At 42.1% G+C, this 21,080-nt stretch overlaps 1 protein-coding gene across 1 annotated transcript in view; it reads right to left on the reverse strand.

The window, feature by feature from the left end:
- Nucleotides 1-21,080, reverse strand: part of gli3 (GLI family zinc finger 3) — a 146,340-nt gene that overhangs the window by 91,924 nt on the left and 33,336 nt on the right. Inside the window, exon 3 of the mRNA XM_020930739.2 lies at nucleotides 14,677-14,922. Within this exon, the coding sequence (XP_020786398.2) occupies nucleotides 14,677-14,922 (246 nt within the window). The remainder of the gene's footprint in view (nucleotides 1-14,676; nucleotides 14,923-21,080) is intronic.

Below are 21,080 nucleotides of genomic sequence, written 5' to 3' on the forward strand. Positions count from 1 at the left end.
GATTGGGCAGTTAGTAAAATTTTTATTTAAATTTCTTTTAAATTATAATTTTTTCCTTCTTATTAAAAAAATTATAAATATGTCTTTCAGTGTATCTTTCCTCTGCACCCTTTTCACAAATGAAATAGTATTTTCACTAAAATAGGCTCAAGTACGTCTGTCGGCGTTGCCATGTTTGTTTTGGTTTGTTCCGCACTGGCTTCCGCCCAAACCACAGTGCTGCCCTGTGATTGGTCAGTTTCCACTGGTGGTGGAAAACCCATCTCATGCTTCAGCTAGAGTTGAACAAGATGGATTCTTGAGAGTTTATGAACTCACAAAAGTCGCGAGAATGTGTCTTGCTGGCAAAGCTACCAAACTATGGTTTTACTGACAGAAGATTGGCTGTAGATGATATTACTGACCAATTTAAATACTGGATCTGGATTTGACTAAAATCAGTTTAATTGCACAACCTTAAGTGTGGACACTATTTGTAAAGATAAGTCATCAATACTGGATTCAGTTATTAAAAGTTACATACCCATACACTAGATCATGACTTTTTCTTACAATCTGTTCAAGAAATATTTCAGTTGTCCCACATCAAAAAGTGGAACTGAAGTGTTTTTAAGAGTGCTTTCTCATGCAGAGATCAAGCACAGGAAAAGATTGTCACATTGCTGTATAATGATCTAACTTTTACAGAGTGGAAATATTGGTTTAAAGGAAGGGCTGGAGTCATTAAGACGTGATTACAAATGGGTTCTAATGAAAGGGCAATTAAAATGAAACTTTGACCAAGCTCATTAGTTGTAATTCCCCCACAAACACAGAGCAGGACCAAGAGCTGCTTTGCCTTCATTATACAGATGATGGTAATTGCCTTGTCCTTTATTGGACACTTGAATCATTTCTAAAGAAGAGGATGACGAGGGGAGGATGAAGCCTAAAGCATGTCACTTGGAGTCTTCTTATTGGTTAATCTCCTTTCAAAATGAACTTTCTCCGCAAAGGAAACCAGCTGATCAGTGATACTTGAGTAGAATTTCAGCTGCCACTCACAATCGTCATTTGGGTTTTGAGGAAAGGCAAACAATCACTATGTTTACATGCACAGGGATCTCCGAGTGTGCTAAACAACCAAATTAAAACCTCTGCCCCCAAACCAGTCAGACCACTCAAAGAACCAAATCAATGCAAACTTGGACTAAACTTACCAAAATAAAAAGATAATCGTAATTCATATTTCGCAACCACGTATTGCTAGTTCATCACAATATATTGCCTAAATAAATTTGAGTATTTTGAGCCCTACTAGGCAAGGCTACATGGAGCAGTACATATCAGCTTCTCTAAACACTGCAAAAACTAATATCTAGGTAAGAAGATTTTACTTGATACTCAAATCAATATAACATTTTCTTAATTCAAGTCATTTTAACTCAACACAGGCAAGAATGTTAATGTGGTGACTCTTCCTCCATTGTCTTTTGTTGTCAGCTCAGCATTGCGAGTTTATTGTTGTTGGCTAGCGGCTAACCCTGCAGCTCCGTAGAGGGTTCGGGGACTGGCTCTGACGGGGGACAGAGAGGAGCCGGTAAACGCTTTGGGCTGCAGCACAAAAAGCCCCCGACAGACTGTCATAAGTGAGCACGGGCGCGGAGAGAGGGGACCGGGCTGGGGTTGGGGCCTTGTGAACAGTTAATGTGGACCAGATGAAGCTTGGGCCTGGGCTGGGACTGCCACATTTCATTATGCCACCTCTGTGAGCGCTCTCATGATCTCAGAGCTCAGACATGCTCCTCCGCAGACAGGCTCCATCTACACCTCTGCTCTGGGTCTATGCTTTAGAATGTTGTTTACTGTATTGATATGATTTACAATAAAATTTGATAAAATAAAAGTGTTTAAGGCTACTTTTTTATCAATAATACAATCAAATAATGTTATAAGCTGCTGATTATACACTGGGGTTTTCAAAAGTCTCGAAAATCAGGTACTAATCGATACTAAAACTAGTATCAAAACTAGATACTTTTTTGAGCAGGTATTAATACTACAAGTCACATTGACAGGACATTTGCTAGCCTACCTTTAAATGATCTTGAGTTGTATCAGTAAAAGTATAAGACCGTATAGACTAGTATATGCTCATGGACCACTATGGAACCTGGCTGACTGAAAGATTACACAGATATAAGGCCATATGGTAATATCAAAGAAAATACAAGAGTGTAAAGACTGCTTTTTATTATCATTGCAGTATCGCAATTGGTATTGAGTATCGAGTCTATTCCTTGGTATCAAAATCGTGTTTGAAATGTTAGTATCACAACACTATTATACATAAGAAAGAATTTAATGTCTGAATAGTTGGAGTGGGACAAGAATTCCCACAAGATAAAACAAGACATGAGATTGGGACCACAAGAACAAGACAAGAAGAGATTTAGATTTTCAAAATAAATAACTTGTGCAATCATGTTTTCAATTTTGGCCTCAAAATTTGTATTTATATTATGGTTTGAACTAAGCCTTCTCAAGAGATGTAACTCACGAGAGCTTAACCCACGCCAAATGTAAACACATGGAAAACAAATTTCACGAGATCAGTTTCCACGTGTGCACAATCATGTGTTAATCTTATCCTGTGTGATTGTGGCACGAGATCTTGTCCCAGCCCTGAACAGGAATGGCCATAACTTTGGTGAGATAATATTTCTGGGGGTGGTTCGTCACCTGCATGATTTCATGGGGATAGAAAGTTAAAAACATACTTCAGATCATTCTCTATAGAGATAGGGATGTTTTATACCATACTGCGTAACATTATAGACAAAGAAACAAGCAAGAAGAAGCCTTCTTTCCAGTCCAGAGAAGAATCAGGTTTGTGGAGATGCAATCCCGCTCACAATAAAGACAAGTGCTTTTCTGTGTTATTCAGTGCTAGAAAAACATCCATAATGAAAAAAAAACATGCTTTAATTTTAATTTATTTTTGGCCCAAAAAAAAGTTATATACTATTGCTTTAAAATGATCAAAATATAAAGCTCCTCTTTAACCCTAACCCTAAAGAGCACTTTCCATCCTACTTTCTCCTTATACTGAATTAATAACACGTTACAAATCGTCTTAAACCATCAAACTAATGTACTGGAAACCAGAAATTTTCCGGTCCTCATCTTCATCATTTTGGCCATGTGAAAGTGAAGAAGCCTGCTAACTCAGACCAGCAGCAGCAGCAGCAGCAGCTCTATGGGGGCTACAACTGCACTGAGAATTCCCGCTCCCTCCTGCCTCTTTATCATCCTGTTTGTTTACGCTCATGCCCGAGCTGTTTGGACATGTAAATAACACTTTGGGAGTTGTTTTGCCTGGCCTCATTGGGAATCGCTGTTTACTTTTCAAGTGCTTTGCTTAATTACAGGTCCCAGATTGTTTCAAGTCTAATGGCCTAATTACCGCTGAATAAATTAGTCTAATGTTACCCTGTTAGCTCGCGTACTGTACAAGATTCTGGAGAAGGAAGGATTTCATGTCTTTCCAGTATCTTCGTCATTTATCATACACGGAGCCTGGCAGATCGCGCCATGTTATATCCTTTAAATCAATACGCATTCTAGTCGTGGCTTCTCTTTTTATGGGCCCAATTGTTCTCGCATTGTAGACGCTCCTTCCGTGGCGAAATGCAATTAACATGGTGGAAAAGAAGGGAGAAGACAAAGTACGCGGAGTCCAAAAATACTGCAATAATGCGCGCTGTGAGTTAGCATGCATTCCAGCGCCGCTCTCTGTCAAAAGTAATTTGTTTGTCTAGACTGAACAAGTCGGCCAGTGCCCATCCTTTTCCTTCATGGTTCTACAAGTCTATGCATATTTGCCCAAGGACGTACTTAACCACTGGCACTCGGGGCTGCTGTTTACAATGGGATTCATATACTGTTTAGACTTGGAGAGATTTAAGACTGCCGGTCTTTAATAAAGCTTCACACAGTTCATACACGTAATCAAAAATATTCTAAATGGACAAATGTAGGTCATATGAAAATGCCCATGCTAGATGTAGGAAGATTAAATACTGTCCAAATAAGAGACAAAAACTAATATTCTAACCTAATCTTCTATTAGACAATTTAGAAAAGTTAGGAGCTACTCTACTGAACTTGAATATTTCTGACATATATTTGAAGGATCTATAATTTGGAATGTTGATTAATGTGACCAAGACTGATTGTAAAAGATTATTAAAATTATACTACAAACCACTAAGCAGATCTTAGGGTTATGATGCTTCGTTAGGAAAGTGAGGAATAAATTAGGACCACTGCAAATTGTTTAACTACCTCTGTTTTTCACATTTTATGATGGTAAAAATTGGGTACAGCACCTTAGAAGTCAGTGCATAAAAGCTTGCTTAACAATGAAATTATTTGAGTTAAACATAGGTAGGTACCCATTAACTTTTTGTAAAATACTATCAACTAAATACAAGGCATATCATAGTTTTAATTTCTGGACAACATGGTATAAGGAAATGTCGTTTTCATCATCTCTAATACTGTTTAATTAAGACTATTTCTGATTTGCCTAGTCTCATTTGCAGTATACAACTGCAAGATGTAGGCTGTACTGGAAAAAAGTAAAATCTGCCGATCCACATTCACAGTATTTCTTTCTCTTCACACTGAAATGAACAGATGAGCACGCAGGCCTTCTCCCTTCTCTTGCTTCGATCGTGTTCCTCAGTATAGCTGCTTAAACTCTCCGTGCACGACTAGGCTACATATTCTGCCCGACTGCTCCCTGTATGATTTATACTTGCCTGGGGGCTGGATATTTTTGAGATCTTTATTTAAGCATTTAAGGTCACGCTAGAAATGAAATGCCGTATTTTGTCTACAATCGGTTTCTCTTCGGCGTGATGAATATGTATAGCGCCGTATGAAAAATTATTCTGATTTGCGGTGTGGACTGGGGTCATAGTGCGATCGCGATAGCATCGGCGGGTGACAGAAGGGCCGTATACAGAGCCGTGTCGCTGATAGGGCCAAGGCCTGGAGAAGGCATGTGCACGAGTGATAGCAATGCTGCATCTTACTATTAATTTGAGCCGGAAAGGACGAGGGAATCGCAAGAGGTCGAAGGGTCAAGGGAAATTTCATTGTATTTTTATAGAATTGGAATAACCTGTATTTTTTTGTGTTAAGTGGATAGTTTTTGTCTGGGGTTTTATCTATTTTTTTGTATTATCTACATTGTCAATTGTGCTTTTTGTTTTCTTTTTATTATTTCAAATGTGTTTCTTTTTTTTTATTACAGTTCAGTCCAATAGTTAATCATCTATACCCGCCTCACTTCAGACTTTAAATTGTGTAATCCTTCAAAAATCGTACTGTAAATTATGAGCAACTAAAAGCATAAGCATTACTATGTGTTGTGTATCCATTTTATTTTTTATTTTATTTTAAATACAGAGTAGTTATATGAGGTATGTTGCTGATTTGCACATTCCTATTGAATTTTTTTTAGGTTCAAGGTTATTATATTTCGATTTTTATTTAAATTTTATTGTTTACATTGAACAACTCGGTACTAAAACACCTGAATATCACATTTTCTATCATTCTGTAGCTAAAACGTAAAAACCTAAGGGCCTTATTAACTGCTGTGTGTCTGTTAGCGCCTACCCACACAACTTTCTTCAGGTCCACTAAAAGAAATTTCCAGAAGACAAATCATGTCGGGGGAACTAGAACATGTATCTGGACCAGTTCTGAAGCCGGCATTAGACATCGTGAGCGTGGGCCTCTGGGGGTTAGTGTGACCATTATTTGGGCTAATGGAGGAAACTGTGTGTCACCAGGGGAAGACAAAGCCCAGTGTCACAACAATCAGACAAATGGCTGCTGGGCTGTGCAGGGCCAGACTACACGGCCTCTGCACCAATTATGAGAGAAGGAACATCTGGAAGCCTGTGGTATTTTTTTACTCAATGTGTACTTCACTGTCACCTGACCCTGTCTTTCGCCCGCTTGGATTAAAGGTGTACAGTGTAACTTTGTTGGTGGATGGTTGACTTCTTGCTGTCGCCATGGTGATGTTTATGCTACACACCAAAAAGTGAAGTGTTAAAAATCAGTTTTAACATTTTCTTAGGGTTTCTTTGAGTCCAATTTGTTCTAGAGTTAATTTAAAGTTTTTTGGAAATGTTAATTAAGTAACACTGGACCACAGTTCCTCTTTAACCTCGAAATCAAGAGTTATATTAAAGTTTTGAGAGTAAATGGATGACACTTTGTAGGGTTATCCTGATTTAGCTAAACAACACACAGAGGTGCTTTACTTTTACACTTTATTTTAGTTAATTTAAGATGAAATTATGTACAAAACTGGTTCAAACTGGTCTTGTCTCCCGGGAGTTTGAAGTGGTGGATGGGAGATGCCAAATTAACACTAAGGGAAGTTGAATCAACCATATCAACAAATAACCCCAACTTGAACCCCCATTTATCACTCAAATATTTAAAATAACACTTTTTGTGTTAAAAACAACTCTGAAATATTTTACCCTGAAATTGTAACCCTCCAGTTTTTGCTGTATGTTTCATGGTATTGCATTAAACTTATCGGACTAACATTTTTTCAGATTTATTTCTTTCAGAAAAACTTGAACATGCATTCTTATAGTGCGTGTCGTGTAATGAGGGTCGCCTCTCAACAGATCTGACCTGTACCTTGGCCTTGTGGCGTCATCTGCTTGTCGCCATGGAGGTAGACATGTTAAATGACGTACTCTGGAACAATCCAAGCAAAGCAAAAACATCTCCAAAAAAATAAGCAGTTAGCTGCCCCTCCACTAGGAAGGTTACTCTTTAATTTAATCCACCTTTGAGTCCTTTTTTTTCTATCTTCTCATTATTCAAAACACTTCCCCTGATCTCTCCCCTCTCCCTCCTCGCTGCATCCCAAAAACAAGGACAAACTTGTAATCCACTTACGGCACAGCTGTCAACAGATTCCACCCCGAATAATCCTCAAAGACTTACAACCACGCCTAGGTACTATCAAGGGATACAAGAGGAACGGCGAAAAGGGTGGAATGCACGAGAGAAGCTAACCCGAAATGAAGCAACAGACGCAGGAACTTGTGTCACAGTCGTTTGGTTCTTTGTCGAGCAGGTGGTGCCGAGGGGGTTGAGCGGGCCTGGGCAGAGAGACAAAACCCGGGGCCCGTGAAAAACCTTAAAAAGGATTAGCCCGGCTTTAATGAGACCTGGAAGTGTGGGCACCGGAGACGCGGAGAGCATGATTGAGTTGGGTCCCAGCGGTCCACCAGGCCAGCAGCCCCGTGGCCCAGCAGCAGGTTCCCCAGGGGCTACAGCTGCCTATGCCCACTCTGAACGGCTTCAAAGTGGCGGAAGGAGGAGAGGCGGAGCAGGCATGGCAGGTGGAGTGCATGGGTGCAGGGCGAGAGAGAGGTAAAGGAGTGTACAGATGACACACTGGTTCAGCGGTTATGACTGTCGCCTCAAAGCAAGAAGGTTGTGGCTTCTATTCCTAGACTTCCGATGTAGAGTTTGCATGAATGGTCTGCTTGTGATTTTGGAATTCTCCAGTTTTCCTTGCATCCTTGCATATGTGAGTGTCTTAAGACTATTTCTCCATGTAATATATGTGATTTTGTTAAGGTAAGTAGTCCATACCATCTTTTCAATCTTGAAAACTAAGTTGGGGCGGGCCTTGACTGTTGTTGTCTTGGGCTGGTGTACACTGGCAGACTCTCTCCAGTCTATCTGCACCAGGGCAGCTGTGGCTCCATATAGTAGCTAACCACTAGGGCTGGGTATCATTAAGAAGTTGCCAATACCATACATAGGTCACGATGCGATACATATCTCAATATAGTGAGCTTTTGATTCAATACGGTTCAATAAAAATAAAGTCTTTGTTAAACCACTTTTTGTGCAAAGTTAATATGAAACACGCCAATTTTAATCATCAAAACAGTGAAAATGTCAAATGTGTGGCATAAACAAGTTTCCTTCCTTTGAACAAGCAACAAAACTGTAGCACTTCAACAAAATAATTTAGTAAAATGTACCAAAAAATACTCTTGGCGATATATCAATACAGCAGCCTGCAATATCAATACAGCATCATCACATTAAAAGATACGATATATATCGATATTTTGATATTTTTGCACACCCCTACTTACCAAAACAGAGTAAGGAATGAATAATGCATGAAATTATAAAGCAAATTTGAGCATTTTTTTTTAAGTATTATAATTATTAAAGTTCTTTAATTGTTTTATTTTTACTATTAGACAGATCCCTAACTGGCAGGGCAGTGTCATTCTAGTTACAGTTGGCACTCTTTCCCCACCACAGCGTAGCCTTGAGTCAATTCCAGATAAATAAAAAAAACGACACACATACAATCATGTGAAAGTGTACATTATCTCCAATCACATTCATTGTTGTTACACCACGCAGAGGGCGCACAATTATGATGTCATTCAAAGAGCTCTGTAGTAGCTCTGTGGCCCTCAGCTGCCCGTTCCCTCTGAGCCACATCAAAGCGCCATGTCTGGGAGAACCCCGAGACAGGAGTGAGAAGGAGGGGAGGGTGGGAGGGAGTGAGGGTGGGCATAGGGGAGGTGGGGGGTGCGTGGATGGAGGAATCCCTTATCTGCTCCTGAGAGGATGCTGCTCTGTGCTGTGAGATTGTCTGGAGCTGCCACCTGTCCCGGGCATCTTTGAAGGCAACATTAAAGCCTCTGATGGGCCTGACCTCCTCCAGCTCCATTCTTTCAAGTGTCTCTTCATTTTCTGCCTTGTTACCCTCACTTTATTCCCCCGCTCTGCCTCCGCGAGTGCCCTCCAACTCTCTACGCTGTCGTATCTGTGCTTCGCCCGGCTGCTAGAAACATTTTAATTATACCGTCTTCATCAAGCGTCCTTTTGGTGTAGAACAATGTATACTTGTGGCTCTCCAGAGACACTAGCAAGATACGGGTTGTTGGCTCGAAAGGATGGGGAAGCTTATCTGTGCCGCTCTGCTGAAGGAATGCAAATGTTTAAAAAAGAAGAGGTGAGATTGGACGACAACAAATATGTCATAGGGCAACAGGAAGAAGTGGTAGTGGATATCTGAGTGGAGCAACGACTTAAAGAGGAAAAGATCTGGGTGTTTAAAGTAGAACTAAATACACTTTTTTGCTACTAAACTATATGATAGTAGCATTACCTACTGTTTCAAGTCTTTTTTTTTTTAACAACTTAAGTGCAAACTAAGTAAATTAATAAAGGTCAAAAACATGTCTAAAGCCAAGTACTGTCCAGTAGTTGGTGACATCACAAAAGACTGCCTTGATTACAGTCAAGTATTTCTGATTACAGTCCTCCAGGTACTGCCCAACTCTATTTGAAATGTGGTTGTCGCCAGAGTCCAACTTTAACAAATCATCTGAATATGTCTGTATGATAAATTCTTTTATAGTCCGTCTTGCTGAATCCACTGTTGCGACCGCTTTACCATTGAATTTGACAAGGCTCAGCAAAGCCTTATTTTAATCACAACAGCGCCATTGTCTTAGCCCAGTGAATTGCCTGATTAAAAAGAATGCATTTCAAAAGCAGTAAAATGCTCAGACAGATGTTGCTGCGATGATACCAAGGAACGCAGAGTATTTGAGCATCTTAAATTCTTCTTAATTCCTCTTTAGCCTGTTCGCATTTAATCTTGTCATTGTTCACACGGGCTGCCATTTTTGGAGATATCTCGCTCACATGCACCAGCTTTGCGCGAACCGGAGCACCGCGTGACCCCAAGACAAGTGGGTATTCGAAGCACTTCAAACTCTTCTTAACCCCCCTTAAATCATCGAGCATGTACATGTGAGAATATGGCCTATCTTACAGCATGAGAAGTCTCTAATAAGCTATATGAAAGAGGATGATCTGATTATCCCTGGTGCAGTGGACCATGGGGCCACAGCAGAGCACGGCCCGTGTTGTTCTTTCTTGATGAAAGGGTTGGATGGAAGGGGTCCCTGTGCATAGCCTGCAGTGTGCCCCAGGCTTCTCTCACTTCTCACAATGCTGGGGGACTACAGCGTGCCACCGCGCTCAAAAGCCAATATTGAAACAATCACAAAGGCAAACACTTGGAAACAGGCACGTGTCCCTCTCACCGCAGGCACAGCTCTTTGGGGAAGTGTATTTAAACCGATCCCCAGCCAATGTTCAGCAAGTTTGAAGTGTAAAAAGTGCAACACAACTTAGTCAAGCAATGTTACAGTGCTATGCCTGGGTTGGCCTCGCCAAACACATTAAAAAAGTTAACAGTAAGTTGCCTTTTTGTGCTGACCCTGGTGACTGTTCTCCAGATGAGGGACAAGGTTGATAATGAGTGCTATGCATCTGTGCATGTTTCAAAGTTTGGGGATAATTACTGCATTTGAGCATACTGAGTTGAGTGTATTGAGTGTACACATTTTATTAAAGTGCTGATGTTCACCTGTAGCATACCTAACTTACATTACATTATAACTTAGATTTACATTTTAGTTAAGAAAAGTTAACTTAAGGTTGTCAATATGCAAAATCAACTTTTATGAGCTTTAACCGTGTTACAGGGGTGTTCCCTCATCATTAGTTTACTCCAAGCTGTATTTTTGATTCATACATGTTTGAGTTATCCTGTATTGTCATGGATTTCAGGCTTGAGTACTCAGTAAATTATGTCCACATACACCCTATACCTTTCCATATTCCTGTACTTAGTTGTGGTTATTTGAAAAACCAACACTCAGAGTCACACACATGTCCAGCAGTATGGTGATTCACTTACATTTTGTAATTCAATATTAAGCAACTAGAAAATAAATATTTGTAACTTACTTCAACTGTATTACTTAGCTTACAGCTTTTTCCTGGCCTATAAGTGAAAGTCCATATGAATCGAATGAGCAGGCACTGTAATTAAGTGTAGAGGTCCTGGGGTCATTGTTGTGTGGATCACGTTCTCTTTGGTGACAGCTAGCTCATTCACTTCAGTGGTCAGCTGCATTTTGATATTAAGGCAGACAGACTGACGCCAGGGCAGCGGCTGGAGTGCTACGGCCGAGTAGACCTGAGATCAGCGCGCCTCGGCACTTTGGAGTTTTAACCCTGAGTCGGCCCCCATATTCCCCTTCAGCGCGGGGCCACTCTCATCCAGGCTGCAGTCACCTCTGGCCAGGCTCAGAGTGGAGGTTTACGGTGATACATGTGAAGGGATCCATGGTCTGACATATCCGTACCTCCACTGCCTCCAGCTTAGAGGACTTGGTTTCTAAGATCAGGCAAGGACAGAGAGGCTTTGCTCTGAGGATTAGGTCTTGCCAGTGAGACCGGAGGAAGATTTTTTTTAAAGGAGGGAGACAGAAGACTTGAGGACCAATGGGGTACAAGCCAAAGACATTCAAAGTCAAAGTCTGCAGAAAACTGGTCTGTTGTGAGATGTTTTATATTTTTCAAAGAAGTGTTTAAGAACTGACAATAAGAAACATCCCCCTGGAGAAAGCCACTCTTCGTCTGCAAGTAATCTCAAGACTTCTGTAGGACTGCTGACCGCCTAATCGTGACACAATGTAAACAGATGTTGTTGCCGCGCAGCCCATTCACTCTTCACACAATTAAAATCTTAAAACAGACTCCCCCCTCATTAATCCTGCCAATCCTTTCTTCACACTAAAGCCCCATGTATTAGTGTTGTGGTAAGAAGGATATGGACTCTTATCCCGTGTTTGCCCAAGAAAAGCGGCTAACACTCAGGCATCATCACGATTAGCTAATGCTAACAAAAGGGGCAATGTTTCCTCAGTGCCTCTTGTACGCTACACTGAAGTGGGTGTAAAACCAGAGTAAACAGTTTCAGATTGTGGACGCTGGCTGAGTGGGAGAGCAGCAGTCTGGGTGAATGGTAGAGATTTAGTGAGTGCACAGACCCCTGACGATAAAGCCCCTTTTGGATCTTTGTGTTGTTCAACTCCCACGCCTCCCAGGGCTTTGCCGCCGTGCAAACGACCGCTGTCCAGGTGTGGGGAGGCTGCAGGTGCCACCACATTTAGCCACATTAAGCACTGACACACGGCAGCGTAAGAGTAATCGGATTTACCTGGTCGCTACTGCGCGGCGTGGTGCACAGTGCTAGCACAGCACAAAGACTTAGGGCCCCTCTCCATCACAAACACACATGTACACACACACATACACACACGTACACACACACATGTACACACCTGGGATACATTAAAGAGGTGACAAAACCCTCACAGACCCAGATGCCACTGGCTTTTACACCTCGAGGAGCGCCGCGGGCAGATGCTACTGGCCCTGGGTTCAAAGCAGAGGAACAGGAAGAAGAATGGGACTGAAGTGGTAGGAAGGAGGGACACTTTCGCCCCACTGACCCACAGAATACACAGGCCTGCTTCTATCAGAGAGAGTGGCCCCTCTGCCACCTGAGCCCTCAGGGATGTGCTATACGTAATAGTGCACAATATCAAAGGACAGCAAGACATTATAAATATTTAATGTTTCATAAAGTTACTGTAGTTGAAGGGCAGTAATCAAACAAGTTACACACTTACATAGTACTTACATAAAACAGACATGAGGGCTGGCTTGACTTTTGTACTTTTTGTACTGTTGAAGCACAACTGGACTTTTATTAAATTACTTAAATTCATGCCAAGTCTAATTCTACTTGGTCAGCCTTTTGCTGGACTCAAGCTTAAAAAGATGTATTTGGATATACTGCAAGTCATACGATGGCTCCTTTAAATCATACTAAACTATAGAAGGGGTCTCAGAAGAAGGAAGTCCACTCCGGCTGCTCTTTCCCAGCATGCCGCTCTGTGCTCCCTCTCCTCTTCCTTCCATGATTGCGGTCTTCCAGCCTCTCGAGTCTCCTTGCACAAAGAAAGCCTCTTAAAGCTCCGCGGCCCTTTTTGACTTCTCCCGCTGCCTTTGAACTCTCCATTTCAGCCTGTGATTTTTCCACATGACCCTAAGCCTCTCTGTGACCCCCTCCTCCCCCCTCCTACCCCCGGCACTACACCCCCAGCAGGCTTCAGTGACTTGGAACCTCCGGCGCTCCTTCGCACATACCCCTTGCGCGCACACATAAAATGAGAAGTGGCAGTGTTGCTGAGTTAGGTCAGGATGTAATTGGCAGTAATGTTTTGCCCTCCAGGGTCCTATGTCCACTGCACCCATGTCTTGCTTTTAAGTAACCTTTTTCCTCGGGAGGCACCCTTGTAACTGTTAGGCACCCAAGCACCAAAGTAACTAATGAAGTGCCTGGATAAATAGAGTTACAGTAAAAATTGGAGGATGGGGTCCACTGGAGTTTTCATTACCTCAGTTGGATTAAGATCACTCTGTCCCACTCCGGCCAGCGCCAATTCAGAGCCAATTTAACCAAACTAAACAAGCCATCACATCAAATCCTTGTCTCCTGGCTAAGTCGTAGCTATGGTCGCTGCAGAATTAACCTCCCTAATCAGCTTCTAACTCCGCCATCATTTATCTCCTGTTCTTTTCTTTTCAACGCGCAATTCCGACCGACTACCACCACCGACTATCTCACCCCCCAAATAATCTTGCTCGGAGCTGTTCGCCAGGGCCAATCTCCGGAGCATCATCCATTAGTTTCTGGTTCTCTCACGCAGCCTGCAGGTCCCAGAGAGAGACAGAGAGCCAGTGTTAGGGGGTGGTGGGGTTGGACTCTCCGCTGCTGCTGCTGCTTTGGGGGCTTTGAAGTGAGCGTTGATGAGAGAAAGTGGAGTACTGCGTTCAGACAGGCCCCTAATGAGGGAATTAAGGAGCTACGCCGGGCCTGTTCCCCACATACTAAACTTCCCAGGCAAAACAAGGCGAGCGTGTTTTGAGTACATGTGTAATTATTAGTTTATGGGCAGGTAAATGTGTTGGTACTGCGTTTTGGGTTCATATGGTAGTGGTTAGTGATTGTTGCCTTTGTAGAATTAGTTTACAGTTGGTACTAGAAATCTGACAGACTGCAGAAAGTCTTGTTTAACTTTAACTTGTCGTTTTTTGGATTACAAAATCTCTCTAGTGTAAAACAAACTGCAGGCTGCACATGACTACACAAAAGCTCCGTAGGTGGTGAAAGTGGTCACAAATATTGACATAAAGTAAAAATGTAAAACTGAGATACTGGTAAACGAATATTAAAAATTATTATATTGATATTTTTGAACACAAACAAAAATTACCTGACTGTTCGAAGCCAGGACACTCTGAAAGTAACCATTACCCCAAAATGTGAGCGCATCTTTTTTCCTGTATGCTAATGGCAATAAGCATTAAAGGTGCACTATGTAACTTTTGGTTGTCCGCCACCTGCTTGTGTCCAATGAGAGGTTATTGCAGGTGACTCACTAGGGTCATAGGTCAGATCTGTGAAGAGGCGACCCCATTCACTGTAAGAATGCATGTTTTTTCAAGAAATAAACACCTGTAATGGCAAAAAAGCAAGAAGGAGAACTTTAATGCCATACTGTGTAATATTCCTGGCAAAGCAATAACAAAGATGAGAAGGTGCCAAATTCCCCATCAGATAAGTTAAACAGTGCACTTTTAATCAACTAGCCCGCGTGTTAAAAATAAAGCACTTACAATAGTGTGTGTCCAGGTAACCATTTCGGGGGTCCATGGCGAACAGCGTGCCCCGGTATGGCAGGGCATGTTCGGGCAGGTGTGGCAGGGTACTGTGCAGCTCCTTCTTCAGCTGGGAGGGGCGCTCTTCTGTGGAGGTGGAGGGCTCCTCGGTCACACTCCGGTCGGGTGCACCTGTCGTAGGGGCCTCGGAGCTGATGGCGTTCCTCCTCTCGCGGTGATAAGGTGGGCCTGAACTCTCATCCTCTGCAGACAGAAAAAAAAAAGAAGAAACGTGAACAAAGTACGCCAAGTAGGGCAGTTTGTCTAGAGTAGAAAGGGAGGCAAGGTTTGTACAGCTGTAACCCATTGGGCATAACAGGTAGTTTTTCCAGTCAGTGAACCGTATAAGGAAGTTCAGAGGCAGACGGTGTGAAAAGACAGCCAAACTTCTATATATCATGCAATCAAAACATGCTACCTTTAACATTTTGCAAGTTATTTAAATTGATTCCTATGAAGGAGGTGATGTATACTAGGCGTAAGTCTTCTCTTCTACAGTCACGGATCAGCGCTCAAAGATAAAGGGCAAACATTACTAAAGGCATACAATTTATAATAATATATAGTAAAATACTCAAGTTCAAATGAAGTTTGAAGTAAAAAGCTGCTGTATTTTGGAGAATTATTAGCACTGACAGTATTATTGTCATGTGATGTACAATATGAATAATTGTACTCATCTGTATGTAATACTGTAGGAACATTATGAGGTTCACAAGAACATGTAGTTATTGTAAAACCAAACATTAGTCTGTTGTACTAATTCATATAAATAACAGAGCAGAAAACAAACTTAAGTAAAAGTATCCATTGAAAACTTTAAAAAGTATACAAATTGTACATATAATGAAGTAATTGTACTTCATTGCCTCGCACCACTCCCCGTCTTCTGCGGCTGTCACACCAAATCTCTTATTCTGTCTGCAAGCTAATTTAAGACTTGACTGTGGCATGCTGGGTAAAAGGAATAAACGTGGTGTCGAGTTCAAGGGCTAAGCTCCGAAACGCAGCCCTGACCTTTCCCCTTTGACCTGACCATTCACCTGACATGTATGGAGGTCGAAAAGGCCTTGTGGCATTGTATTAGCCTGTTCAGGTCTATCTTACCACTTGAACAGGAGCTGTACGAGCTAAGCTATGCAATAAGATACAAGTGATCTGGAGTACTCTAGGTTAGTGGAAGTTCGAGGTCTTGAGAGATTTGATTTTGGACATGACATGGCACTTTTTTCTCTTTTTGCACAGAAAAGCGTGTAGAGTATCAAATAAAAATAGAAAGCATAAATAGTGAAAATATTTTTAAGCCAAAATCTTGGACAACACTTACACCAGACCTTTAAATTGTATAAATAACTGTCATGATTATTTGTTCATATCTCAGACAATAAATTCAAATTTTCTTCACCAACTTATTCAGAATATCCTACTGGCTTACTGTATTTCTTATACCAATATGACTCCTTTTCTATTTCTATTCAAACCTTGTCATTCAAACCTTGTCATGGTACATCAAACTTGTTCTGCTTCTAAAAATGCTTTGAACATTTTGGAATTTTTGGCAGTTCTTGTAACTTTTATAAAAGTGAACCTACAAAAATGAGCCTGGAAAAATTGCTACCCTGGTACAACAAATACTGCATTACCAGCTTGCAAGTCCTCTTTACTAGGCATGTAGCAAACAATGTCATTTAACGACCAATTATGAGCAAAAGAGAGGGCCTGGTTTGAAAACAGCTTTAGGTACTTAGTTCTGGACCACTTCAGACTACAACAGGGCCTAAGCTAAAGACCTGCTATAGGAGCATGACACTAAAAACCCATAGGCCCCATGTTCATTCTCCTCGCTCTCCCACTCCCATTACCTGCCTCTGGCCTCGTCTCGTCCCTGCACAGCCCTGGCACCGGATCCAAAGATTTTTCTAATGTGGAACTGACAACCACAGAGGCTCCCATCCGCGGAAAATGACAGCGTCAGTTATGATATAAGTATTTAATCCCATACTGCACAGCCCATGATCTTATTAAGGGAATAATGGCACTTATGCGGTTAAAGCTGGATTAATAGGTCTGCTCGTGCAAAGCTCAATATTAACATAAAGGGATTTCGGAATGGCTTTACTGACATGGATGAAAACACGCTATGACTGTAAACTAGCGCTGGATAGCTGTGTACGGAAATGCTTGCGCTGTGTAGCAAATCTAGCGCTACATTTGGGAAGAGGCTACTTATTTATGAGCTATGTTTCTTGCTTTCATAGAGATATTTGATGTTTTATAAATGGACCCAATGCTACGGACAGAGATGCTAAAATTGTAAAGATAGCAAGTACTGATACGAGCATAAAACATCTGCTTCCAAAACTTCCATAAAAGACTACCCAGGAGATTAACGTTCTGGTCCAATTTATATTTTAACTTTCTTTCTTTTTCTTGAATCGTCTTCTTCGGGGGTTTTTTCCCCCTTGAATCTCAGATGCCCTACCTCAAAGGGAGGTCAAGCGGCTAATAGTTCAATCACAGCGATGTCACGGGCGCACTATCCCCCACCAGTGACCACAGGGGGGTTCATCATGGTACGATCTCACACATTAAGGGCTTTATTAGAGGGCCCTACAACCCTAAGTGGTTAAAGAAACACCAATGAACGGGTCAAGTCGTCTCAGTCCAGTCCAGTCTCTGCAGGTTTCCATCTTACGTCTCTAATAACTATACTGGAAAGAGAAAGACTTTAAGAGGTAAGAGGTAGCTTGGAGTTACCAGACCAGTATTACAAAGTTTACAGAGTACATCGATGCATAAATATGACATAAAAGACTTATCGTATTTGCTAATAGTAACAGGGACTGACATGGTTCTTCAGTTTTTGCATCATTCTTCTTTTACCTATGTCTATATGTTTTAAATTCTTCTGATAACAGGAAAAAACAAAAATCTGTTGATTATTCTTAAAAAATATATATAATTCAGCTTGTCTAATACTTAAATGTGAGCTCCAATTGCGCTACTAAACATGTTGGCGGGTTAATTCATTTCACAAAGTTTGGACAAATTTTGGACAAAGTTTTAAGAATACTTTTCACCAAACATCCAAGGAGATTCTATAGTTCTGATATCAATAATTTAACCTTCTTTTGCCCTGAAATCGATCTGGACAACTGAGGAATTACACAGAAGTATTACTAGTAGTTTTGTCAATATGACTTGAAGAAATACAGGCCTCAACACTATGATAATGTGGCCTGACATTTTGGGTCAGATAGGCATGAATTATTGAATTATTTGGTACTATGTTTCACTCAGTCCGCGCTTGTCTTTTTCCTATTGGCCTCGGTATTCACTCGCATCGGGAGACGAGCTACAAGTGGGATTGTGATGGAAACTGAACTTTATGTCTACACCTGTCAGGCGTCTGTCAAAAGTAGCTAATGAAGACCGGAAAGTAAACACATCCAACTTTCAAAAGTCAGACAGCGCAACACCTCTCCGCGTCTGACCGTCCACCCAACAGACCTGCTCCCGTTTGCCCGGCCTTATTTTCCATTCCTCTTTTATTTCCCCCTCTTTTCCCATGGTTGTTGCATCTAGTCCTCTACCAGTTAGCTGTTCTATTCAGCGCAACACAAAAGCAGCCGGCCAGTTCTCTGCGGACCGGAGGAAAGCAGGCCTCTCAAAAAAAAAAAAAAAAAAAAAAAAAAAGAAAAAAGAACTATCCCACTCCCTCACTCCCTCTCTCCCTCACTCTCTCTATGGTGATTGAATTTCTTAACATCTTTTCAAAAAGCGCTTAAATGCCTAGAGGCGAGAGGAAGAAACAACCTAATGGTGGATGGGGAGCACTGAACAAATTTCAGAGCCCTTTCCTGCTCGCGTTTGAGGTTGAAAGCAAGCTCTTGCCTTTCAACGTTCAAAGTCCTCCTTCCTCCTGCAGTGTCACAGAAGGATTTGAAAAGAAGGTAATTGTGCTCACTGCCGTCCTGATCAGAGCGCGCGCCCCAGCTCTTGTATTTCAGGAGCTTTCTCTGCCACTATAATGGTACCTGGTGCTCCGTCCCCGCATTCTTCCTCTCCTGCTCTCTCCTCTACAACCCACACTCGTTTTCTATCCTCCTTTCACCCCCAGCGAGCCCCTCATTAAATGCTAAAGCCCACTTTTCTCCCCCTTTTTCGCCTATTGTAAAACTGCTCCGAATACCTTCAGAGAAAACTCAAGCATGGCCTTTAATGGAGTGCCATAAAAGGGGGTGCGGATGCGATGACAAAATGAAATTCAAAGGAGATAATGAGAGATGGAGTAGGGCCAATTCCTTATGGCGCCAAGACAAGAGGGGCTGAAGTTAAGAGTGCCCGGCCCATTCAACGGCAGACAAGTGAAACAAAAGCGCGTTATCTTTGAAGGTAGTTGTTGAGGATCAGAAAAGAGATCGCTGTTTGTCGAATATGTCCTTGACTCCGAAAACAGTGATTTGCCCCCGGGTCAGAACATGTAAGGCGCACAAAGAGCTAGTGCCAATTGTAAATCCGTAAAGGCCCAAACATCATGAGTTGTTGTTGTTGCTGTACCTCTGAGCGAAAGCCGCCATCCACCTTCGAACTTCTTAAACAACGGGTGGCACAAACAGGTTTTGGCTAGCAACAGAATACTGCGAAGGATATACCATCAACACTCCTTCAAAGCGCCTCTCCTCCTGTGCAATAATCTCTTGCTCCTTTTTTTCTTTCTCTTGCAAATCAACTCCCGGGAAAGACTCAAGTCTCCCCAATTAACAATGAGAGGGGGATGAAAAATTCCAGCGGCTGGCTAGGGTTTAATAAGAGCACCTCTCCAAGCGGCTTAGGCTTACCTGATTCACTGGCCCTGGCATTGGCGCAATAGACACTGGGAATGATTCACGATTAGAGCAGGGCTGAAAGGAAGACCGCTCCGAGTCTGCCGAACCCAACACAACAGGAGCAGGAGAGATTAGCCCAATTGTGTGAGGTACTTTTTCCGATAAACGTCTTGGCTGATTAGCTTGATGACACGAGAAGCAGGGGGCTTTTGTAGCGCAGAGGTTGTTGTACATAAAGGTTACAGGGTTTTAACAAAGGTCCATGTACAACAACTAAGAAAAATACTTTGTAACAGATAATAATTTGAATATCTTTGCATTTAGGTGTATCATAAAGTGTGACATCTATTCTTAACTAATGCACAATGTGTTCAAAGCTGACAAATTGCAAAGTTATTCACAAGGAATGTAACAAAATAATAAAATTTGCAGGGATCTTTGACTTGATAAACTTACATTTTCCATCACTGACACTTATTATATACAGCATTTCATGAACTTGTCGTGTTACCCTAATAATTTACAGTAATGCACTTGTAATAAAAGTTACAACAAAAAGCTTGAAAAAAATAGTAAAATCTTAACTTTATCAGAGTTTGACATTCAAACTTTGTATAAGCTAAACTGGCTATTGTGATCATCAGTAAATGATTGATGTTTGGCTAAATTACAGGGAAGCAATGGCAGGTCAGGATGTTCTCTCTTGGTTAGATGCCTTTTGTCAGGCATTGATTTCCCACTACGTGCCGCCAAATGCCCTCTTCAATAATCATCTAAGCTAATTCGACGACTCCCACATCTCAATTTGCCTGTTAGCAGCCCACAGCTCAGCCCCTCAGCTCTGTGCCTCAGTCCCAGCTCCTTCTCACTGCCGCCGGGGGTCCACCGGGATGCACCCAGAGCTCAGCATCTCGCAGTCCCAGCCTGAGAGCCCCGGGGCTGGGGAGGGGCAAATCAAAGCCTTGCACAGCTCCTTCCTTCTTCCCTGCGCTCACCTCAAATCAGCCTCACAGCGGGGTTGTGTCATGCCGAGCCTCCGCCTGCCCCTGGCCGCCCCTTCTTATTCACCCATTAGGGGTACAGGCCCACCGTAGAGCTGTCGAAACCCCACTACCCTTCATCAGGGCCACATTGTGAGGGGGAATGAGCAGTGAGCAAAGAGTGAGCTGAAAGCACTGACTCTGAAATGTACACTGATGCGTTTTGACCATGGATAGTCGTACTTTTGAGGTCTTTCACTCAAAGGGCACCTTGGCCTGCATTCTATGGAGACTCATTCAAGAAACGCATTTGATCAGTGCTTCAAAGAGGGAGAAATGCCATTTAGCACTCTGAATGGCTTACAGACTGAATAAGCATTGCTTTACATGCCAACTATCATCAGCCATAACCTGGTAGTTATTTGAACTGACCTTTGTAACAATATGGAGTGATTGCATGCTAGTGCACAATTAGAACCGGTCGGGATAGTGGTCTTTCAGGGTGGATGTAGGCACACTGCCCACCAGTCCAGAGCAGGCCAGATTTCCGCTG

This window comes from Boleophthalmus pectinirostris, unplaced genomic scaffold (assembly GCF_026225935.1).
Source record: "Boleophthalmus pectinirostris isolate CB_2022bp ecotype Guang Dong unplaced genomic scaffold, ASM2622593v1 HiC_scaffold_15, whole genome shotgun sequence".
Classification (NCBI taxonomy): domain Eukaryota; kingdom Metazoa; phylum Chordata; class Actinopteri; order Gobiiformes; family Gobiidae; genus Boleophthalmus; species Boleophthalmus pectinirostris.